General features: G+C 38.9%; 4 protein-coding genes across 4 annotated transcripts in view; 2 read left to right on the top strand and 2 right to left on the bottom strand.

Moving 5' to 3' along the window:
* The window catches only part of LOC134286671 (uncharacterized), a 276,510-nt gene that overhangs the window by 107,949 nt on the left and 142,847 nt on the right, over positions 1 to 25,714 (bottom strand). The window lies entirely within an intron of this gene.
* LOC134286320 (uncharacterized protein K02A2.6-like) lies at positions 6,456 to 8,480 on the top strand. Its single transcript, XM_062847924.1, has 2 exons — positions 6,456 to 7,710; positions 7,756 to 8,480. The coding sequence occupies exons 1-2, from the start codon at positions 6,456 to 6,458 to the stop codon at positions 8,478 to 8,480; spliced, it is 1,980 nt and encodes a 659-aa protein (XP_062703908.1).
* On the top strand, positions 9,139 to 10,738 carry LOC134286319 (uncharacterized protein K02A2.6-like). The gene is made up of 2 exons (XM_062847923.1): positions 9,139 to 10,007; positions 10,111 to 10,738. Exons 1-2 carry the CDS (start codon positions 9,139 to 9,141, stop codon positions 10,736 to 10,738), a joined length of 1,497 nt encoding a protein of 498 aa, XP_062703907.1.
* Positions 11,090 to 25,714, bottom strand: part of LOC109425149 (protein Gawky) — a 51,284-nt gene continuing 36,659 nt past the window's right edge. Inside the window, exon 11 of the mRNA XM_062850968.1 lies at positions 11,090 to 25,708. Coding sequence (XP_062706952.1) covers positions 25,572 to 25,708 — 137 coding nt within the window. The 3' untranslated portion in view covers positions 11,090 to 25,571. The remainder of the gene's footprint in view (positions 25,709 to 25,714) is intronic.

The raw sequence follows: 25,714 nt of genomic DNA, 5'->3' as shown, positions 1-25,714 counted from the left end.
TGTACGAGGGCTCAACATCTGTTCATTGATCTCAAATGTGGATATATCAATTGATTCAGAGAAAAAATATTGAAGTTGTAGTGGGAAAAGGTGCCAGACATCCTGTGTGAACCATATTGTCGCGAACAATATCAATCCAAGAGTCTGTTTGCTCGGTGTGCATTGATTATGAAAACTCTTTAGAACGTCTCAAATCACTAAAACATGTGGGGGCCCTCAAGCGCAAAGGTGTGCCTGAGAAAATCATCAGCCACATTGAAGAGTACGAGGCATTTTCATGTGGAGTACTGTACAACGGTGTCTCGTTCGGTTCGATCCCACTCGGGTCGTCGCTGGAGTGAGGTAAGTATGTATGTACAGGGGATGGCCAAAATGTTTAGGATAGGCAACTTTTTTTTCTCTCACAAAAAACTTCAACAAGCTATAACTTTTCATAGAGCGCATCAAAAAATTTCAAATTTTGATTGTTTGTCAACCTATTATGTGTGCATCATTGGTACAAATTTGGGCACGATTGATTAATATTTCGCAAAGTTGGAACCGTGGGTAAAACACTATTTTTCAGACAACTCATTTTTGAGCTGTCATATCTCGGAAACCAGTGAACCGAATTGAATAAAATTTTTAACGTACGCTAACAATATGTAAATGCTTCACAAACTATAAAAAACATAGGTACTTTTTAAACGTTGAAAAAAGTTATGGATTGACACTTTTTGGATTTGGATGTCCCGAAGACAGGCGAAAAAAATCGAGCGGTTATTAAGTAAGCACAAATAGACTCAACGATATGTTATTTGTTTTGACTCGTACATTTCTCCGGAGACGAACCAGCCTCGGGCTGAAAGTCTCGAAAATAAAAATAAAAACAAAAAACTTTTTGGATTTTTCTCGAAAAAATGTAATTTTTTTACATCAATGTCAATAAATTTTAGTGTTGATATCCAAAGATTTTCCACTTCTGTTCTCAAGTTATCTCTAATCAGATATATTAGAGCCTATATAGATTGAAGGAAGAACACATTTAGTAATTTTTGTGTGGTATTGCAAATTTGACTTATTTTCCTCTATATGGGTAAAAATTTCAATCCGGTATAACTTAATTCGCCGTGAGAAAATATTACATTTTACAACGTTGTATTAAGTATCAATATATTGTTGATAAACGTTAAAATAATCATTCAATTCGGTTCACTGAATTCCGAGATATGACAGTTCAAAAATTAGTTGTCTAAATAATAGTGTTTTATCCGAACGGTTCTAACTTCACGAAAAATTATCAATCGAGCCCAAATTTGTACCAATGATGCACATATAATAGGTTGAGAAACAATCAAAATTTGAGATTTTTTGATGCACTCTATGAAAAGTTACAGCATGTTGAATTTTTTCTCTACAGATTAACGGCTACGCAGTCTTAGGGTTCAAAAAACGAGTTTTATTATTCACCCGACGTTTCGACACGGAGATAGTGTCTTCCTCAGGGGGGAAATAAATATTAACGTTTTAGGTCAAATGTTTTGTCTAACTTTAACTGTCTCGTTTTGTGTCGTTTTTGGTATATGCTTACACTTCTTTTTTTTTTTTTATTCAGATGGTTTATTTATTTAGGCTCATTCGTTTTATACAAAACTTTACGGAGCCGAGAGTCAAGAAAAAAATATGTTTTTCTAAAAAAAAGCAATGTTAATACATTCTAGTAAAAAGTTCTACGTGTACATTTCTTTTTCGGACGCGAGCCAGAGCCAGAACTGGAACCGGATGCGGCGAACTGAGCTCTACGCTGGTTAGCGTTCGGGTTTGTCATCGCATCCTTGATCGCTCTGGCTACCTCTTCTAACTTCTCAATACCTTCTTTACGGCGTACTTCCTTTTCCAAGTCCGTTGCTTTATCGTAACTTCTCGACGGCCTTTGTTCCACTTCAAACGTATCCGAGAGGTGTCCGTTGTCGTCCAAAACTTCAATTACTTCGTCCACCCATTCTTCCGAAACTTCTTGTTCTGCTGATCCGCTCGCTTCTCCAGACACAACTTCAGCATAAGAACTGACTTTCGCTTCCTCCCGCTTTTGGTTCTCGTGGATCTTCCGCTTTTGCCGTTGGGGGCAGGTGTCCTTTCGGTGACCCACCGCTCGACACAAAAAACACGTATTTTTCAAGCCGTCATAAAAAATTCTCCCTTTCCACTTCCCGATGACGATTGCTGGTGGAATATCTTTTTTTACATCAATATACACACCACGCACCCCATTGTACAGGTGGCCCAAACCGAGCTCTTCGGGAAACTTTTCTCGAACAATCCTTTCGATCTTCCCGAATTCTCCGATTACGTGGGATAACTGGTCATCGGTTAGTTCCGGCGGTAAATCAAACACCCGAACATGCTTCACATTGGTACCTGCGACACACATTCGGACATCTACCAATTGCCCGCTTTCATATACGAATTTTATCGGCTCCGTATTTTTCTGCAGTGATTGCAGCATTGCTTCCAACGTCGTAAATTTTATAAATAAAGAACGATCATGGGCCGTCTTGTACACTGTGTCCATCACCGTCAAATCCGTGTCCAATTTTTTCAGGAAGCTGGCAATTTCCGTCCAAGTGGGGCGCGGGCTGCCCACCGGGAAACGAAATTGAGCGGTGTTAATAACATCACACATTTCAATTATTCGCTATCCGAACGACGACGCAGTAAGCACCTCAGCGTATGAAGCTACGGTGAACGACCGACGAACAAAGCGCGCTTGCAAGCTGCAGCATGTACAGCACAATAGCTGGTAAACGAGAACCGGAGAACGCGTTTGATTCCGTCTGTTCTCGACGACAACAGCGGTAGAACTGATGCTTACACTTCGAAATCACTTAAACAGTTCAACGGGCCAAAAAACCGTTGAACTGTTTAAGTGATTTCGAAGTGTAAGCATGTACCAAAAACGACACAAAACGAGACAGTTAAAGTTAGACAAAACATTTGTCCAAAAACGTCAATATTTATTTTCCCCCTGAGGAAGACACTATCCCCGTGTTGAAACGTCGGGTGAATAATAAAACTCGTTTTTTTTTTTGAACCCTAAGACTGCGTAGCCGTTAATCTATAGAGTCAAGATTACAGTCGATTCCCAACAGCAACAGTTGAATTTTTTGTGGGAGGAAAAAAGTTGCCTATCCCAAACATTTTGGCCATCCCCTGTATACTATTATAGTGGGGGTCATAGTGGTCGTTTTTTTAGAACAATGCTGGAGCTCGATTTGAATAGGTCGTATGTACATTTGTCGATATAAAATTCGATCAGTTTATTTTAGTTATTGTGGCAATAGGGAAGATATTTTGGAGACTTTTAATGATGGAACGGAAAGCCTGTTTTGTGATGATTCTGCTGTATGTATCAACGTTGTTCAATTTCAACGGTTTTTGCTATAATAAGCGAATCCAACTGATCGATTTTTTAATCGACAAAAGCACATACGACCTTTTCAAATCGAGCTCCAGAATGTTTGTTTTTTTGGTACCATTTCGGATCCTGAAGCTTGAGCAAAATTTGAAAGCGATCAGTTATTCCTACACTTTGCGTTTCGCTCCTATGTTTGTATGGAATTGTATATGGGATAACTTTAATTGTTTGCATTTTACTTCTAAAAGATAAAAATTATTCTAAACGTGTAAGGGGGCATCCATTAAGTACGTCACGCTCAGAGGGGGAGGGGGGTCCAGGAAAATGTGACAAGCAATGCATGAGGTATACGAAAAACCCGTACGAAGGGGGGAGGGGGGTGTTCAAAAATTCCCAAATTTTGCGTGACGTACTAAATGGATGCCCCCTAACCGATGATGTGAAAATATAGTAAGTAACAAGTACCGCAAAGATCCTTTATTCTACGCATCTAAGGCACCACATCATATAACTCAAGTACAATTTATTTCTTCATTTTCAACTTTTATGTGAGATTACGATTCAGTCACTATGAGTCCTTGGTCCATATCTTTTGAATTAATACTCAAATACCTTAGCTCATATTAAGATAGTGAGAACTGGTATCGTAACGTCCTTATCTCACTACATGGCGACCGTGACGCCATTTTATTTCTGAATTTTATACAGGGATGACCCGATTTTGTCAGCCCCAAGTTGCACAATCGGTTACATGACAAAATCCAGATTTTTTTGTTTATTTTTCCATCAATTTTGAACAATAAAGAAAATCGTTTCGGGTCCGTCAAAATAGCAGCGCGTGAAAGAGAGGGGTATCTATGTACACAAGTTTAAGTAGTTGTTGAATGGCGAGATTGAATGAAATTTAACGAAATTAACAAATACAGTAGATGTTTGACAACTGCAACCTGTTAACGTTTCACTTACCGAATCAAATGGGATAACTGCAATAATTGACAAACGTCAAAGAACTTTCAGTTGCTGAACAATGCAGCCAATGTGCACCAAAAACACCTTTATTTTGTTTTTTTTTTTTATTTTTTTCAATAAAAGATGAGAATATCTTTTTAGTGAAAATAAGAGATTAAGCCAGAGAAGACAAATCAGGCCAAACATTTCAATAGGTCCTATCTGCATTTGAAAGGCTCTCTTTGTTCACTTTCTCTTTCAATTATTGCAATGTAATGGTACACTTTTCAACTATATTTGCAGTACAAATCAAAAGCCGATTGTTTTGACTATCGTTCAATGCAAGGAGACAATCATAATACAAATAAATAGCTGAGATATTAACGAAAGAGAGGGAAACCAAAGAGAGCCTCTCTTCTGCAGATTGGACCTTTAGACATGTTTGACCTGAAATATGTTGAACACTAAAGATCAATTCGCAAAGACTTCCGAGGAAAAATTTGCGAACGGCATAGCACCACCAGCCGTTTCTCAAGTCGGCCGGCCATATTCAAAGCAACGCGGAGCAAAGAAAACGCGTGACAGTTTTTAAAACGCAGCCGCTCGCGCTCACACCCTGCTACGATCTTTGCGTTGTTGAAAGAAATGTTTAAAAATATGTAGAATCTTCCCCGCAGACATCATGCATATAGGGTATGTGTGCTATCAGTAACCTCACGCTCCCATATTCACCCTATTCGAAAACAAGCGATTATGGCACCGATTGATTTCGTTCTTTTCGTTTTCATGGGTGCTGACTTCTAACAAAAAATACAAACATATGAAACAAAAAAAAAACAACGCTTCAATCCTATGTTTTTCGTAGGATGAAAATGGGAGCCACATGCTTAATAAGGGAACCAATACCCTAGCTAAAATTAATATTTCAGGCCTAAAACATTGTTTTTTCAACAGGATACGGTTCTGTGATCGTTACCTCACTACATTTGTCACGGTCGCTATATTATATCTGAATTTTTTACTACTTATGTGAAACAAATTCATCACGTCCAGTTTCACAGTAAAATCAAGATCTGTTGAGCATACTCTGTCTAATTTTCTCGTATTGATCACTAATTAGTGATCCATTAGATCACGATATTTACGAGATAAAACCAGCAAGTGCCCTATTGGCGATTCAAAGTAGAGGTTATGTCGTGAAAATTTGGAGGTTGAAAAGGATATACCAGTTAAATCTTCTTTTTTTTAATTTACCGGTAAATCGAATTTTTTCTACGCGATTTTTGCAAAAAAAGATCTAGAACGGCTCAATCACTAAAGTACGACTAAAATACAAAATGGGATTTCACAATATGTTTTGTGAAATCTACTCTCTTTAGGAGCCCAATATGCTAGATGTAATGGATCACTAATGTTAGAATCAATACGAAAAAAATGAGACAGCACATAATAGAGAACGAAGAGAGAAATGTCAGATAATTGATTTCGTGGTGTAAGTATTTGTTGGCACCCCTAGCGCCGACTCTGTTATCCTTCTACTGTCAAAGGCTCGGGTCTAACTGCCACGTATGAGCCTCTGCACGAATTTGTCCTATCCTGCTCACTCCCACAGAAAGTTTGAAAACAGCGCGCACAGTAAAAGTCAAGTTTGACTTTTACTGTGCGCGCTGTTTTCATACTTTCTGTGGGAGTGAGCAGTAGGCCAGATTCGTGCAGAGGCTCATTGATTGATGCACCAAAGCGATAAGAAGAAGCAGTTTTGACATCCAAGCGGTGTGCCGTTTACATCCATCGACCAATCAGCGATGAGGATCTCATCGACGGCACACCGCTTGGATGTCAAAACTGCTTCTTCTTTTCGCTTGGTGCATCAATCGATACCGAGACTGTCATCGTTCGTTCACCACGAGTAGAAGTACCGCAACGTGCGCGTCCAGTATATTTTAATTCGTACTTTATTTGTATATTCGCTTTAATAAAGTTATTGTTTGTTACGAGTCATAATTCTCGGCCTTATTTCCCATCGTAACAAAGTGGCGACGAGTCTGCGGAATTTGCGCGTCGTGTCTATTTTCGCGTCGAAAGTTTAGACAATAACCGCCGTGGGGGAAACATGTCGCAGTCGCAACCACCTCAAGCACAATCATCGATGTCGGGCGGCGGAGAGCAGCCATTCAAGGAAACGATCTTGCAGATACTCAGCAATCAGCAGGCGCTGATGACACAGTTATCGCAGCAGGTATCGGCAATCCAAGGGAACGTCCAGAATGCAAATCGCAATGAACTGATTTTGGACTCCCTAGCGACGAATATCACTGAATTCGCCTATGACCTTGGTTCATTCGATGCCTGGTTTTCGCGTTATGCTGACCTTTTTGAGAAGGACGCCGCTCAGCTTGCGGACGATGCGAAGGTGCGGTTGTTATTGAGAAAACTGAATCCCTCAGCGCACGAACGGTACACGTCATTCATCCTCCCCAAACTGTCGAAGGAGTTTACGTTCGAGGAAACCGTCGCCAAATTGAAGATTATCTTTGGCACACCTGTCTCTACGTTCCATCGACGTTATCAGTGCCTTCAGACGATGAAGGACGAAGATGAGGATTTTATCAGCTACTCGTGTAAAGTAAACAAGGCGTGTGTTGACTTCAAGCTCCAAGAACTGAAGGAAGATCAGTTCAAATGCCTTATCTTCGTATGTGGGCTGAAATCATCCAAGGATTTGGACATCCGAATGCGCCTTCTATCCAGAATGAACGAGACCAGCGATATGACCCTCGAGAAGATCGTCGAAGAGTGTGAGAGTCTCATCAATTTGAAGCGGGACACGGTGCTCATTGGGGGAAAACCTCCCTCGTCAACTGTAGTCGCCTCGAATGCCGTTCGGACGCAGCCGAATCGAAAGGAGAAACCGAACCGAGCGAAGGATCCAGCACCGAAAACGCCATGTTGGTCATGTGGCGGCATGCACTTTTCAAGCCAGTGCAACTTCAAGGATCACAAGTGCCGGGATTGCGGTAGAACGGGCCACAAGGAAGGCTATTGCAGCTGTTTTTCATCCAAGCCTCGGCCAAAGCCGGGAAAAGGAAAGCAAGGAAATTGGAACAAGCATTCAACGAAAATTGTCGTCGTTAAAAATGTCACGCGCAGCCGGAGATACGTCGAGACAACCATCAACGGTGTTCCGGTCAACCTCCAGCTAGATTCCGGCTCCGATATTACCATCATATCCAGACAGAACTGGGTCAAGATCGGAGCGCCCAAAACATCGCTACCGGACTGTGAAGTGCAGACAGCATCCGGTGACAAGCTGGGAATCGATGCCATGTTCCGTGCCAACATTTCGATCAGTGGCGACCAACGAGAAGGTAACTGTTACGTCTGTAGCTCTAATCTCTCTCTAAACGTTTTAGGCTCAGACCTCCTCGATGAGTTTGGGCTGTGGGACGTACCATTCTCGTCCTTTTGCAAACTGGTGGACACCAAACAAGAAGACCACCAAGTCGCCGAACTGAAGTCCAAGTTCCCGACCGTTTTCACCGGCCAGTTGGGGTTATGCTCCAAAATGCAGGTGCACTTGTCGCTCAAGAAGGACGCCAGGCCGGTGTTCAAGCCAAAGCGACCGGTTTCGTACAATATGGAGGCCGTTGTGGAAGATGAACTGAAGCGACTCCAGGACAACGGTATCATCACGCCAATTACGTACGCAGATTGGGCTGCACCAATCGTGGTGGTACGTAAACCAGACCGCACTGTCAGGATATGCGCCGATTTTTCCACCGGACTCAACAACGCACTGGAGGCAAACAATTATCCACTGCCTCTTCCGGAGGATATCTTCAATCGAATGGCTAACTGCACAATGTTTAGCCATATCGATTTATCCGATGCGTACCTCCAGGTCCAGGTGGATGAAGAAAGTAGGAAGCTGATCAATATCAACACTCACAAGGGCCTCTACCAGTTTAACCGGTTGTCACCCGGTATCAAGAGCGCCCCAGGAGCGTTCCAACAAATCATGGATGCGATGCTAGCCGGACTAGACTGCACGTGTCCGTACCTCGACGACGTCCTCGTTGGGGGACGCACAGAAGAAGAGCATAGGAAGAACCTGTACAAAGTGCTAGAACGCCTCTAGGAATACGGATTCACCGTGAAAATTGAAAAATGCCGTTTCTTCATGCGCCAGGTGAACTATCTGGGCCAACTTCTGGACAAGGAGGGCATCCGCCCTGATCCCGAAAAGGTGAAAGCGATAGTGAACATGCCCCCGCCAAACGACGTCCCGACGCTGCGGTCGTACTTAGGTGCGATAAATTATTACGGGAAGTATATTCGGGAGATGCGACAACTTCGTCACCCGCTGGATGGACTGTTGAAGCAAGGAGTCAGTTTCGAATGGACAGATGAGTGCCAACGGTCATTCGATCGTTTCAAGGAGATTTTGCAGTCTCCACTCATGCTGACGCACTATAACCCCCGAATGGACATAGTTGTATCAGCAGACGCATCAAATGTGGGCATTGGCGCCCGCATAGCTCATCGGTTCCCAGACGGCTCCGAAAAGGCAGTGTACCATGCTTCCAGAAGCCTCACCCCTGCTGAATCCCGATACAGCCAAATCGAGAAAGAAGCACTGGGGCTGGTTTACGCGGTCACCAAATTTCATCGAATGGTCTACGGAAGACGCTTCACCCTACAGACCGACCGACCATAAACCGCTGGTGGCTATTTTTGGTTCCAAGCAAGGAATCCCCCCTTACACTGCCAACCGCCTACAAAGGTGGGCCCTAACTATGCTGTTGTACGATTTCCAAATCGAGTACATTTCTACGGATCACTTCGGACACGCAGACATTCTGTCACGACTAATAAATTCTCACATCAAGCTAGATGAGGATTTCGTGATTGCTTCCATCGAAATCGAGAAGGTTATCTGCAACATCGTCGGCCAATCTATCGAGTACCTACCAGTGTCATACAAAATGATAGCGGAGGCGACATCCGAAGACGACACCCTCCGCATGGTGAGGGATTACATCAGGAAAGGTTGGCCAAGTAAAGCAACATCCGAAGATCCAGGCATACAACAGTTTTTCGCTCGACGGGAATCGCTGTATGAAGCCCAAAAGGTCCTGATGTACGGCGATCGAGTTGTCATTCCCAAGAAGCTCCAACAGAAGGTGCTTCATCAGCTACACAAAGGACACCCGGGGATCGATCGAATGAGATCCTTGGCGCGAACTTTTGTGTATTGGCCAAACATAGACGACCATATCACTGCTTTGGTCCGAAACTGTCAGGAATGCGCAGCTGTAGCGAAGACGGACACAAAAACGAAATTGGAATCCTGGCCAGTCCCCGAGAAACCATGGCAGAGGGTTCACGTGGACTTTGCCGGACCCGTCAACGATACCTACTACCTTGTGCTAGTTGATTCACTCTCCAAATGGCCGGAGGTAGTACCAACCAAGCGCATCACATCAGAAGCCACCATAGCAATTCTTCGCAAAATCTTCAGCCGATTCGGCATGCCGGAGGTCCTAGTCTCCGACAACGGGGCCCAGCTTACCAGCGACGTTTTCGAACGGTTCTGCGAGTCCAACGGTATCACCCACTTGAGAACAGCGCCTTTCCACCCCCAAAGCAATGGGTTGGCAGAAAGGTTCGTCGATACTTTCAAAAGAACAATGAAGAAAATTCAAGCAGGAGGGGAAGATCTAGAACAAGCCATAGATACTTTCTTTCTGCTATCGCTCTACACCCAGCCGAAATGCACCAGGAGGAAAATCACCAGCCGAGATCCTTTTCGGCAAGCCGCTTCGAACATCGTTTGAGCTCATGAGACCACCAAGCAAGTTCTACAAGGATGTCAACTCCAAGCAAGCTAGCCAGTACAACGAGAAACATGGGGCTAAGACGAAATGCTTCGAAGTCAAGGACAAAGTGTACGCGCAAGTACACCACGGAAACGATTGGAGCTGGGTACCAGGAGAAGTAGTGGAGCGTATTGGGCAAGTCATGTACAACATTTGGCTGCCTGATCGACAACGGCTCATTCGCTGCCACGGCAACCAGTTACGAAAACGCTACGATACTAGCAGCAGCCCGCCGGAGGTTATCGGCCCTCAAGTTCCGCTCGAGATCTTGCTCGACACTTGGAGTTTGAACCCATCTAGCTCCGGTGCTGCAGTAGAAACAGTTGAACCGCCTGCGGAGCCTGAAGGACTGGACGAGTTGCAGTTGGAATTCTTGCGTAGCTTGATGGAGCCTGATCAGCAACGACGTCGACTGCGTACTCCGGTTAGGCAACCTGAGTTAGAGGAAGTTATCCAGCGAAGATCGTCCCGGCAGCGGCGCGCACCAGTTCGGTACGAGCCGTATCAGCTTTATTAAACAGGGGAGGTGTTGGCACCCCTAGCGCCGACTCTGTTATCCTTCTACTGTCAAAGGCTCGGGCCTAACTGCCACGTATACCGAGACTGTCATCGTTCGTTCACCACGAGTAGAAGTACCGCAACGTGCGCGTCCAGTATATTTTAATTCGTACTTTATTTGTATATTCGCTTTAATAAAGTTATTGTTTGTTACGAGTCATAATTCTCGGCCTTATTTCCCATCGTAACAGTATTCTTCACAGGAAGAAGTTAATTCCAATAGAAAAAGCAATTAAAAAAACGTGTTTTACCAGTCCATATGGAAGGATTTTCGGATACGTTAGAGTCGTGCAAATACATAAGACGAACATTTGTTGGTCTCTTTATGTTTATTCTCATTTAACGAATACAATTACGGTTACATTGATATTCATAATATTTATCCGCTATTATCCATATTTGTTATACAGTAGAGTGTTTGTTTCATTCTTTTAATATAATGCATCGATATAATGTAATGATTTTCTTCTCATTTGAAGTTATTGTAAACTTACAAATATCTTTTTTGTGTTTCTTGCTGTCCTTGCAGAATTAATACACATCACATGGATACAGAGATCAATCCATCTCGAAATCGACGAACGGTTCGGTTTGCGTATCAAACGTTCGAGTCGATCTCTCGTGGATACCCTCTAGGTTTTTTTTTTCATCTTCTTAAGGATTTCAACGGCGCATAGCGTGTTATGGGAGGTGATTCGGTGGTGTGCAGGAAGGATTTCAGTGCAAGGACTGGACTGAGGACGAAAAAGCTTCGACGATTGATTTGAAGGCGAAGGAATCAAATTGTGTGTCCTAAATGACTAGTAGGGTAGAAACAAACATATTCTAGGTAGGACAGGGTTGAGGGAAACACTAGAAAGGGATAATTTGGAGGATCGCACGAAGTGTCCTATATTGAACCGAAACCCTTCGCCCAGACACCGATATCGACACAATTTATGGTAAAGTTTTGACGATTTGCGCTGCTTGTTTTTTTCACTAATCGTAATAATAATTGGTATTTGATTTTGTTATGTTTGTTTGTGGTGATTGGCGGTCATTGAAAGTGTTCGGTAGGTTGGATGTGTTCTTCATCGCCTCTACATTTAGTCGAATGTTTGCTTTAGTTAGTCAGTTACCGGATTGCTGTTTCCGTCTCACGCATATTGCTACAAATCGAATGTATTTTGAGGGGGGATGTTGTGGTTTCTTGAACCACACAGTTGTCTTTCATCATTAGTAAAAGGTTGTGTTCGTGTTGTTTTCGTCTGTTGAAGCGTATTGTTGTTTCTTTTGTTTGTGTCTCTTAAGTGGTATGCGTTATGGGATGGTTTTCTATTCACTGCGTTTGCTGCATCGAATGGTTTCGTACAGTACAAAAACTTAGGAAAATATATCGTTTTGTATCTGACCTGTCCCTATCGACTTGAGTGTAGCAAAATTTACGTTTTATTTTGATTGGTCAAGTTTATCAATTGTTGTATGTTGTTTTGTAAGTGTTTTTTGTTAGTTTTTTAGTATTGTGGTTGAGTTTTGTGTTGATGAAAACGGTTTTTGGATGTAGATTCATTTTAACTAAACACAGTTTAGCTTAGTGGCTAGGGAAACACATTGAATATTCACTAGACGTATTTAGTAGTAAATGTACTGTTTTTGGCTACTGTTTGTATTGTGTTGCTATGGAAATGCATCTTGAATCTGAGTTACAGCTTCCCCATCACGTCGTGGAGGAACGTTACGGTTATAAATAGCAGTGTGAAGTCATAGTCATCGTTAAAGTACAACCATTGAATCAAAAAATGATGTAAGGTAGTCTGGTACGTTAAATCTACGCTATGCTTATGTTTGGCGGAGAAAAACATGCGCTTCTTCGTGGAAACGAATGATGTTGTATATAAGTGTGATTTTTTTTTTTCGTTCGTGTGTTTTGTTTGAGGGGAAGATAAAAGACATGTAGATGCATTTATAGCTGTAGTAGAACAAACGGGTTTGTCAAGAGGAACATGAAGCAATAGAGAATTGGACAATATTTCGTTACATTTTAATACACTGTTTGGAAATCTTAAAATCTCACATCAATATCATTATATACTTAGAGCTTAGTACGATTTTGTGTTATGCTATTGTTAGCTGTTTTGTGGTTTTGCAATCAGTTTGGTTTGAATTGTGATCAGTTGTGTGTTGATTTGTTATTGTTTCGTTACTCTCATCCTTCTTTTCGGTGTTTAGATATACGTTACGTCTAGTAACTTTCGCAGTATAATTTGTGACTTAACTTTTAGTTTGTATTAAATAAAATACATTACAATTGCGTCTAAAATATATCATCAATAGTTTGTTCTGCCCAATATAGTTGGTTTCCTAAAAGAATGGCTTACATATGTATTGTTGTCCTTCATTCCCTCGTTATCTACTATATAAATGATATTTCGTCTATCATTTAGGTGTTGTTTTAAATGTTGAATGATTTATGTTTTGTAATTCATTGAATTTATGCATTTCTTCTAGTTCTGCTGACATTCGACAAAGTTGATCATGCAAATCTTTCTTTTGCAAATTACATGTACAGATGAACGTGAGTGTGTTCATTAGTCACTGATATTTTCGCGTAATACTACGCAACGTGAGACTGTACGTGTCAATCATCACGCTTCACTTTTCAGCAGTACACAATTTGATTAGTGTTCAAATCAGTCTTAAGGTAATATTTTGCTACTAATGTTGTCAAACATATTTCAAGACTACTGTAATTATTCCTACAGATTTTTGTTGTTGTGGTACTCAATTTAAAACACACGACTGGGTGTCGGTTTCAGCCTTCAATATATTTTTTCACTGCTCCTTCTGATTATTTTTTTCTTCTAAAATCAATTGCTACGTTGTTTTTACCATGTTCATTTTATTTGTTGTTGTTGTAATTATTGATTTCGAACCTGCTAAGAGTCCGGCCATTTTGTCTATTTGTATAAATTTAGAATTTAAATCTTCTTATCTTGGCTGTTGTTGCGCAATTTTTTCTTTGATGGTTCTTCGATTTAAAGTAGTAATTTTCAAACTTCAAGGAATCTCTTTCCCACTTTTTTTGGTACTTAGTCTACGTCATCATAGATTTTCTTTGTATTCATAATACGTAGGTTTGCATTTTCCTTCAATTTTCGCTAAAATATCCAATTATTTACTGCTTAAAAATTTCCCATTCACTGTAATCGCTATGGTTTAAAAAGTGTATTCTCTTAGTTGATTATTATGTGATTGATGAACACCATGCCAAACACAGTTAAATTTTCGTCATTTTAAGTATGCGCTTCCGAGTACGGTCACTCTCCTAGCATTCTGAAATACCTGTGTAAAATTACTGTCCTGTCTGCTCAACTGTTTCGCATTCAACATCGAACCATGCTTTCCACGATTCACCAAACTGATGCCTTACGTCTAAACCCTTAACTAGAACCCTTACCATCCATATTGATTGATCACCTGAACTCAGTATTATTGCATTTCTCCTAGTTTAGTGTGCTACTGTCTAAGATAAGTTCTCCGATTTTCTTTGTTACACTTTAAATTCAACTTTATAATAAATAGTTTTCCTTGTATGTTGTACTAATAATCATTTTTCTATGTATATATATTTTTACGTTCTCTGATGAACATCTTTGATATAATAGTTGTTGTGTTCCTCTTTACTCTTTTGGTAGTCATATTCATTAAGGCTAAACGTTAGCAGTTTTATTTTGTCTTCCTGCCTTTTTGTGTTGTTTTATCGTTTACATTTGTTTCAAATACTGTTTAAAAATTGTAGGTGGTTTTGCTCATTTCATATTGTTTTTTTTTGCTTTTTCTCTCATTATTTGTATACAACACGATGGCGGGTGCCCCGTTGTTTCACGTTGAGTTGTGTGCGTATCCTGCAAACGCACGTTCTTCGCTATTAGTTCTAACAATATATTACTACCATCACTTCATTTTATTGGCGTGACAATGTGGCTTTGTCTTCATATACCCGAAAGCTACGCGATCGAAACGGCGCGTTCGTGTAGCGGGATTTGGTTAAGTCTAATTGATCCTCGAATACGCGCAGATCAATTCATCGTGCGCTTCTGCCTCTTAGTTGTTACATATAGTATTTCATTTCTTTCTTGCAGCTTTTGTGCTTGATTCGTTTTTTTAATGATTTCAAGCACACACTCGACCGTAGCCTCTCAATAAACAAGTTCGATTAGGTTGGTATTCTTAAGACTAATACACATCTACTAATAAAAAGTTGCGTGACTTCGCGTACATTGCTACTTATTACTATTATTATTACTGTTACTCATCGCCTTCCGGTTAATAAATTATTGATTTACACCGTACCTCTTACGTTCGTTTCCTTTAAAAGCAAGATTATTTGTTTAGTCGTAACTTTAGATTTCTTTAGCACCAAATTCTCAATCAACGATATTATATGGCAATTTGTTAACGTATAATGTCCGTTTTACTTTGCGTTGGCGAAGGGGTCTGTTCAATATCCGTTTATTACCCGCGCACCCTTGGTTGAGAGGACGTTGAATCCGTCTATAGTCGTTTCTTTGTTGATTTGAATGACCGTAAAGATCATTTTCGTTCCACCCAAAAATATGGGCATCAATAGTAGTAGCACATGTCCTGTTTTTCATTTCCATGGAAACCCCTTTTGCGTGTTCCATTTTGGGAGGGCAAGCAAGTAAGCTTTCGCTCACAATATTTGATTTAATTCTTCATTTTGCAGGTACTGTTTGAATGTATTTCAAGAATCGTTCTTTTCCTACTTAATAAGTGTGTAACACTTCATTGTCGCGTTTTTTTATAAGCAGGTTTTTCGATACACAGTCCGTGACTTGTTGAGTATTTTGGCGCATCTGTGTCGGTTGCTTGCTGTTACTACGATCGATACAGCTTGTGAACTGCGATCGGTTTTACCTTAAGTGTTGATTCACCACCTAAACATACTCATCTTTCGACAAGGATATGGGTGAATTAGTACATTGCATGCAGACTCGTCAGGCCCAGATCATAAGTTAGATTGATTGCACTTGAATCTCGCGGGATTGTAATGATCACTGTGGCTGCTCGCGAACATGGCACATTTTCTAACGATTGCACTCAAATTGCTACGTGGCTCGATGGGTGTACAGGAGGGTGCGAAGATGGTTGGATGAATATTCGAATGTTTTTCGTTTTCTTGCATGTCTGGAAAGTTTTTCAAATTTTCAAGGGAAAACTTTTTTGGAAAATTAATCCTTCGATATTTGGAAAAAAAACCTGTTCCTAATGTTTGTTACTTTCGTTAAAATAGAATGATAAACTCGCGTAGCATGCCTCGAGAACGTGTGGTTGAGCACAATGAAATCGTTGCTACATTCTTCTCTTAAGCTTTTCGTGCTCTGACAATTGACGTTTCGTGTTCAAAAGAAATCGTTTAAGAAATTACTTGACATTCAGAAGGTTTAGATGACGTAATTCAAACCGTTCTAAGGCGTGAACAAAACGATCTAGTACTCTACATCAATTTGATCAACGTAAAAGGACGATACGAACGACGTCACATGTTTACGTTCAAAATTGATGTTGTTTACATTGGAAACTAGCCTACCTTGTGAAATTGTATGCCGTACTCAATCGGTTCCTGGCAGAAACTTTCTACAGTGGCAGCCATTTGAAGTATCATTTCTTCCCAACCGCGTACTGCGATCAAAGAAAAACGGTTTCTTGAGTGATTCATGGAAGGAATCAAGGTAGACCGAGAAATTTCCTTCTGAACTGCAAACAGCCCTCAATAAATTAAGAGATTTCTCCAGATCTATCCAACTAAAACTACTGGGTGAAACTAAAAACTCTCAAAAGTGAGTAAGCCAAGTTCTGAGATGATGCGAGAGTTTCTCGAAAAATAAGGGGGGAATTCTTAAAAGAATGCCTAGATTAATCTCCAGAGGAAACCCTGCGGGAACCCTAGCAGCACATAATCTCTGAGAAAATCCCCAGAGGCATCCCACGAGAAAATCACTGAAGTAATCATTGGAGAAATTCTCGTGGGCATTCCTGGGCGAATACTTTCTGAAGAAATTCTCGAAGGTCTGAGTTGTATCTGCGGAGAAATTCTTGGATTAATATGCGGAGGAATTTATGGAAATATTCCTAATAGATTATCTAGAGTAATTCCTGGAAGAATTACATGAGCAATTTCCGTAGAAATGCCTAGAAGAGTCCCAGTAGAAATTCGTTGTAGAATATTAGTTGTTTTTTTTTTTTGTTGAAAAATCCATTACAAGGAATTGAATTCCTAGAAGTAACTGAAAAAAAAACCTTTGGAATACTTTACGCAGTCCTTGGAATTTCTGCAGAAACTACTAGTAAGTCCTAGAAGGAACTGGAGGGATGAATCGAAGCAAAAGTTTCTGGAGAGATACCAGCAAATATTCCTGCAACAATCCTGCAGGAAAATCCGGGGAGAATTCCAGTAGGTAGAATTCTAACAGAAATAATTGCAGCAATTCCAGCAGGCATTCTTGGAGAAATCCTAGCGAGAATAACTCGAAGAATCCCAGTAGGAAATTTTATAGGAAAATTAGAATTTCGAAAGGAATTTCTAGCGAAATCATATAAGAAATCCGTGGGAGAAAATCTTCGGAGCAATTCTTTAAGGAATCCTTAAAGATTTTTTTGAGAAGCTAGAAGAAGAAATTTTGGTAGAAATCAAGTCAGGAACTTCAGGATGAATCCCAGCATGAATTTCTGGAGCAATTCCAGAAGGTATACCTGGAAGAATAAAAAAAAATCACTGGATGAATCCCAAGAGAAATTCTCAGCAATTTACACTTCTGCGGCATCTGTTGGAGAGATTTCGTACTTTCACTATCCGTCATAAGTAGACTCACAAAAAGTATTTCAACAATATTGCATCACATTGCACATTGACTCACCCCGATATCTCCAAAATCTGAGGACTTACAAAATTTTCACTTCTTAAAAATGCTCAACTAGCTATCAAACTAGAAAAGTGCACCAAAAATGCTCAATTTTTTTACTGTAAGTTGGTCAACTAGTTGCCTATCAATGGTTCAAATTTGGGAAAGATGAATAGTCCGATCTTATACATGCAGTAAGAAATATTCTAGAAAAAGGCATAAGTATCCGATGACCAACTGTAGACTGTTATAGCTCCGGATTCAATGAATCGAATGTGATGAAATTTGAGCGTTTATGACTTATATAATGGTGTGGGTGTTCTGGTTTTAGAGATATTGAGCTGAGTCAGAGTGATGCAATATTGCTGCAATGCTTTTTTTTTGCAATTTCTCATCGTAATAGGCTGTTTAACCTCATGCAAATCTGACAGGAAAAGGCCTACTTTCCTACACCAAATAAGCAGTGCTGTAATGGTTCATTACAGCACTGATTTGCGTTGCGTAATGAAACATTACAACACTGTTTTCAGTTTTGATCAACTTTTTGATGCTTTCTGGACGCAGTTTTGAAAAATTGTGACAACTGCACAGTATAAATCTATGGTATAACCTGCTATGATAAGATTTTCTTTAATAAAACTATGAACATCAGTGTTCAGTTTGATGGAAAAGTTTTGTTAAAAACTAACCTCAATCGGTAATTTATGAAATTGCAAAAAACGTTGTACGCAACTCGGTGCTGAACTCGATTTTTACAGCACTCGTTGTAATTATCTAACTCGGCAAGCCTCGTTGGATAAATGTACGACTCGTCCTGTAAAAATCTTCATTCTGCACCTTGTTACGTAAACTACTATTTTGCAATTTCTCATCGTAATAGGCTGGTTTACCTCACGCAAATTTGTCAGGAAAGGGCCTAATTTCCCACACCAAATAAAGAGTGCTGTAATGGATCATTACAGCACTGATTTGCGTTGCGTAATGAACCATTACAGCACTGTTTTCAGTTTTGATCAACTTCTTGATGCTTTCTGGACGCAGTTTTGAAAAATAGTGACAACTGCACAGTATAACATGCTATGATCAGATTTTCTTTAATAATACTATGAACATCAGTGTTCAGTTTGATGGAAAAGTTTTGTTAATAACTAAACTCAATCGGTAATTTATGAAATTGCAAAAAACGTTGTACGCAACTCGGTGCAGAACTCGATTTTTACAGCACTCGTCGTATGTATCCAACTCGGCAAGCTTCGTTGGATAAATTTATGATTCGTGATGTAAAAATCTTCATTCTACACCTTGTTGCGTAAACTACTATTGTGAGTCTATATTTATGACGGGTAGTGTATAATGACATCGACATACAACAACGTTTGACCAATTTCAAAGGTAACAAAGATAAATAGTCTTGCAGCCATTGATAGAGGAGCAAAAATACGTTAAGTAACTTAACGTTTTGGCCTTTTTCAAATGTAACGCCACATTTGTTCATGTATTTTCATGATCAAACAAAATACAATTCTCTGAATTAAATTCACTTAGTTACCTACAATACACAGGGTTTCTGAAAATTTACCTGTGGTAGGTTACGTGCTTGCTTCTTGACAGTTGGACTGGTCATAAATTGAATTCCTCTCATCAGCCTACTTGATGAGTACCAAACTACCACATCTCCTTTTCTTAATAATTGAAAGATCTTTTTACATACAAATTTCTTCAGAATACACTCTCCTGTACACCCATCGACACTTCGTGTCCATGTTTTACTACGTTCCAGAAAACCCTACAGCCATAACGTTTGTTTTGTAACGTTCTTAGTTTGGCGCTTTTCTCATCATGAGACCCACGCATGAGACTTCATTTTCCACTTCCTGTGATTTACGGTACTCATACTTATTTAACTATATTTTAAATGATTCTACATATACGGTGAAGCATATAAACCTAAATACCATCGATGATTAAGAAAGTAAAACTAATTCAAGTGCGCTTAAGGTTAAATACACATTATCATCGGTATATGCCAAAGATTGCTCTTATCCGTGTGTGTGTGTGCCAATTATTTAATCATAAATTTAGTCTGAAGGAAGATATGATCACAGAAGATTTTACTCTCGCTCGAAAGAAACAAACTATATCTTTCCTGGCGGAATCTTTTTTTTATTTTGTTTTGTTCATATGTATCACCGGATAGACGAACGATTTGTGCTGCTGTGCCAGAGCGGAAAACTAACATTTTTGGTTGTCCCTAACGGTCGAATCAACCCGATAACAACCGATCGTGCTTGCATAATAATGTAATTATTTGCTTTAATCAGGATGTTAAAGTTCCTGTGCGTCGTCGTGTGCTTATTGTGCTAGTATTCTCCATTGGATAGGGTAGCACTTGAATGTTTGCGGTGAGTTGAAAACTTTTCACAGCCACTGCTTGAGGATTTTTTTTACTAAGTTATGGGAGTGGGTTACGGAATTTATACTCCAACGAGTATTATTGCAGTAGTTCGTATTTCTTTTCTGGAAAAGCAAAAACAATGATAATAAATAACTTAGTAACTACTAGAAGACTTGCATCGTTATCTATAGTAAGTGATCTTCTTGATTACTCTGTCTATTAGCTTTATTTGGTAGAGCGGGTAAGTAGGAAATTTGAAGACAAATGCATATTGGAGCAGTTGAATTAGAAATAAATACTGACAGTAACAACAAAAAAATAAAACAACTTATAATGGCATGATATGTAAGTATACCGACTTTTTTGCATCTTGTGCATAAACTGTGTCTATGTAGTGGATTGTTTCGTCATATATCCTTAGCGTTTTTTTTGTCTGATTCACCGAATTTGCTTCGTTCTGGAACATTTTAGGCACAACAAGTATAATCGAATTGTTACATATGTAATTTGTTGAGTTTTGCTAGCCGCATTGCAAGTTCTTTGGTTTATCTTGTTTGATTACAACTTATATTGGTACAGGCCGGATCTCTGTACGAGGAACACCGATTTTCGGCCTTCTTCCTTCGAATGTAGCTGGTATCATTTGTTCGACTGTTCAGTTAATGTTGTTGATTTTGTCGTAAAAGTATATTCTTCGAACTACAGGTATGATTCTTGCTCTGTTTAATATGTAATGCTTATAAGTAATTATCATTCGTTGTTGTTGGGTGAAATTCATATATGGTTGTTTCTTCCACTGGAACTTACGAACTATGTAATGTGAACAATCATTATCAAACTACGAATATCGATTTACAGCTAAATACATATATAGAGATTTGACAGAAATGGTCTCATTTTTAATTGGGGAGGTATCAACATTTGATTACACTTTCATTTTAATTATGTTCCACATATAGAAATACTTGGTTCGATCGATTTTTTTGTGATCTGGCAATAGTTGATCCGATTGGCAAGGACTAGATAATGAAGCAAGGTCGAATTCACATGATAATACTCAATAAAAATTTACTATAGGAATGATAAAACTTAATTTTTGAAAGCCTAAGAGAGATAAACATAAATATGCGAGAGTTAGCGTCATTTTGGTGATTGTATATTATTCATTCACAAAAGAATGAACAACATCAAATATAAAATAAATCGTAATATTAATTGAATTTAAAGAAAAACGCTTGTTTACAAATGAATACACTTTTGTACGCTAAATTGCTAGTAAGTATTTCCGTTAATGCAATTAAAATCAAATGGGCTACGAATCAAATACGTTCCAAAGTGGGTTCGATGATTGAGTTTGCAGCTTTTTTTATATTTCATATAAAATGATCAAACTTAATTTGGATACCTAGATGGATTTGTAAAACTTGACGCACAAGTGTTACATTACAACAATAACATCACTGATACTTTGAAATAGCTTACAACGGAAATTGATATACGAATTAAAAATCGTCTGATATTACAACATGTTTTGGCACTCATACTTCAAAATGACAGTAAATCAATATTTTCAGTATATTTCACAATAGTACCATGGTACGCATAGTACCATACACCAGTTCATTTTCTGTTGCACTTCATATTGCATATGTGGCTTTTCTCTACAATGTATGTACATACTAAGAATTTATCAAACAAGCATATAGAACAAATAATCATGATACAAAAACGTACCAGAATATTCAAACAAACATCACACTTCAATAGGAAAATGACAAATATTAGTAATAGGAATGAAATTTCGGACTCCAGCTCCCGGCAGACCTTTCTATATGTGGAACGTTTGTGATTTGTAGTCACACTATACACGGGAAACCTATACGCCTAAGATACCGGCACCATCAAAATTCTTTGTTTCGTTAATGAAGCAAGCGGTGGAAATGTCACAAACATAAAAAAAGTGGATAGCTCTTATTTTTTTTTGGTTACCAAAAGGAATGTCAGTCGCACAATGGCTACAATTTAAAACTAATTTATGAAATTTTGTCGTAGGAAATTGAAACACCCTGCCAAAAATTGGCCGAATGAACCGATTTTGACTGATTTTGTTTTGTTGTGGGGGAATTAGATTACTACAAAGTACGTGGAAAGGTAATTTTGGCTTCACTTATATGCAAGCAGTTTCCTCGCCGTTTGACTATGATGGTGTATGTGTTAAAACTAGCCTAGATCAAATTCTTATCATAAGATTGCTTATACAGCTAGAAGTACTAATAAGGTTGTATTTAATTCTTTTGTTTTAATTAACAGTACAGTATCAAAGACTTTCTTCTACGAGAGCACCTTTTTCCGATGGCTGCTAATTTTCCACCAAATGTCCGTTTGGATAGTAAGCGCTCTTGGATTAGCTCCTATTGTTTAATATCTGTCACAGTTTTATCGTTCTTACGAACTGCATTAGATATACTATTTGACTCAATCCGTTTCACAATTGTTACCACATTACTTTGCTACGTTATCAGAGGAAATGTATTGGTTACTCAATCTGTTCTCTCAGTAGATTTTATACCATTATTGAAATTTAGAGATAAAAGAACTGACTTAAAAATTATAGATCACAGATTATGAACAAACATACCACGAAGAGTAACGAAAAGTCTTGGATCTGTTCAGACTGTGTGCTAACTTAATTAAATACTAACTCGACGATTTGCAATTGGAATATTTGATCCAATCAAGGCTACTAAAAGTGAAATGAAGCGATAATTTTTATTTCATTTTCCTCCATGAATCATTCCTCAAAGAACGCTGACTAGAATTTTGAATACCAACTATTTATGACTTTTCACTACTCCGTGGTACATCAACTCACAGTCTTCTTACTGCAAGAAATTCTACTCAATAAGGAAACAATCCTATTATACTACTTTTTCGTCTAGATCCCATCAGGTAGCTTGGGTGCAGATCTGTTGTCACTAGTTATCAAAAAATACAACATTTTATCCATTCCAGTTGGAAAACTACAGAAACAATCAGGAAAGTGTACAAACAATTCAGTCATATGTGGATTCGAACCAATAGACGGGTTCGATTTGCTAAACAAGTATTCTCAGTGTTTGTTCCTCAGAGTTTCCTACAGTTCTTAGTTTGTTGCTTGTCCGAAGAGATTGTATCCTGCTCTGCTCATTTACTGATTGGCTGTGCTAATTGTCTATTTGGGTCACATTACCATTCTTCGATGAACCGTTATAGTATTAGTTTTTAAAAATATTGTCATGACTTTTCCTCCTTTTTCGTGTGGTATAAAATTAACTCTCATTTCACGAAAGTCTACAATGATAATATGTATCCCCGAAAGGAGGCTGCCATTCGGCAGGAAAAAAAATCACTTTTCAATTGTCGACGATGCTGCATCTCGTTTACTGGTGCGTTGGTACATTTCCTATACCTAGTTATGTTACAACATTTGACCAACTTTGATTTCACACTAACGTCTAACATGCTAAAACACTGAAAATGTTTCCACATCGGTTGGATATTTTAAATAGTTCCATTTATTGTGATTTGTATCTGTAAATATATGCTTCTGATCATCCCGATACTTACACTACTATCAATGTTCATACTTGCCACGTGAATTATCTGCCTGTCACAGTTGTATATATGTTACAAGGGTTTTGTTCAGCAAGACAAATGTGTATGTGTGTCAATCTCACTTTGGCTTGTCGCCTATAGCTAAATTCTTCCAATGTCTTACACGATACTTCGATAAATACTTATATAATTCCCTTTTCAAATGTACTTAACCCTAATAAACACACATTATATTCGATAAAAATATATACTTTTGATTCATTTTCTCATCGATAGGTATTATTTCTACGATCTTACATTCTAAGATGCATCTTGTTTTATTTTGACATTATTTATTCAGTTGTATTTTGTGAAATATATACGGAGAAAGAGTGTAAAAATTAATGCTTCGATTAGTCACTTCAATATGTATAGAGAGAGGTAAAAACAAACGAAAACAATGTAGCATTTTCCTTGTCCTAGTATAATTTAACACTAAAGGCTGTTTGTTTGAGTGTTTGGTTTTCAACCAAGCGCTTTATCACATTTTTGGCCAATGATTTCTCGTTTTTTTGTTTGTGTATTGTGTGTTACCATTTAATTAGAAAAATAAATAACATTTTGTTGATCTTACAAGCTAACTTAATGATACAGTTTTGTTTGTGTGTTTATTCATATATTGCTTTAGGATTATTAATATTAGTAAGTAGCTATTTGTTGCGCAAATGTACAATTTCATCAATCGAAAAGTCATCTGTCATGATCTAGGTTATCCTTCTCTTACACACTTCTACAACTAAACACAGTTCTGTGTCGAGTTAATACATTGGAATGCGAATTGCGTTAAACTAATAATGAAACAAATAACAAACAATGCCAACAAATTTCAAAACCTAAAACTGGAACCTAAAGTCTAAGAGTTTACAGTCGCAGTATGTAGTACGGATCGGTTGTTCAGTGGTGAATGGTATTTTGGCCGCCAAGGAGCAGGCAGTTCCCCTAGGACTCCGCCTCCTTCCCTGACTGATATGTTGGATCTACTCAGTTACTCAAAATCAGAACTTCTGCGAAACGTTTGTGCATCGAGCCATTTCGTAGCTCAAACGATTCCGACAAGAATTTGGTTTCGTAAATACACTACATCATAGCGGGAAGCATTTTTAGCGTTTTCGAGCTACTTTAATTGGATGTGCCTCGTTTTTTGAATCCAGCTTAAAATCACAACCACAGCTCGTAAACCCACGTTATCACGCCGAATCGTGTGGAAAACATGTTTGGGATGGCCCTAGTGTTCAGTTTTTGTTTTGTTCTTTTTTGGTTGGCCCCTTTTGCTATGAGATCGCTGATAATTGATTCCCTGTGCTTTCATATCTAGTGTTCACACCATGTATGTTTGCGAATAAATGCAATGGTGCTCGATAAAAAAGTAATAAATCTATCATTTTGATAATAGTTGTTTTCGGTACTTTTCTTCTGTATTTAAAGCATGCTCAGTTATCTGCAATTGTGAATAACTGTCCAGATTCGTTTCAATTAGACGACAATTTAAATATGCATATAAAAACATAAAGTTAACAAAAATAAGATCAGGTAATAAAGTCTTAAAAGCTACTCCATTGCTAACCATTACACTATTCTTCTTAAACTTGTGTGTTCCATAATAATAGCAAAAATAAAATTGTACAAAATATCAATCTGTTGCAACTCTGTTCTACAAACACTATTCCTGATATTGTACATGCATTTGAGTAAAGACCTGTGTGTTGAATTGCATTTTTCGCTGCACTTCCCTAATTTTCACTTTATACGATCGTAATAGTATGGGTGCGCTTATGATTGTGGAGAGAGTTTGCGGCGCACACTGCAAAAGGTTGCAATTTCGACACTCAACAGTGTTGATCATGTTTTACTCACTTTGACACTCAGTTCAAATCTCCGGCCAGCAGACTTTCCGGTAAAAATGAGTTCAAGTTGGATGGAGTGCCTCGCTCGGTAGGACCATCCAGAGTCCATGGGTTGATAGTTGGTCCGGAAGATGACCATCCAGAGCCCCAAGTATCTGCGG

Source organism: Aedes albopictus, chromosome 2 (assembly GCF_035046485.1).
Source record: "Aedes albopictus strain Foshan chromosome 2, AalbF5, whole genome shotgun sequence".
In the NCBI taxonomy this organism is placed as follows: Eukaryota; Metazoa; Arthropoda; class Insecta; order Diptera; family Culicidae; genus Aedes; species Aedes albopictus.
This window is presented reverse-complemented; position numbering and strand designations above follow the sequence as displayed.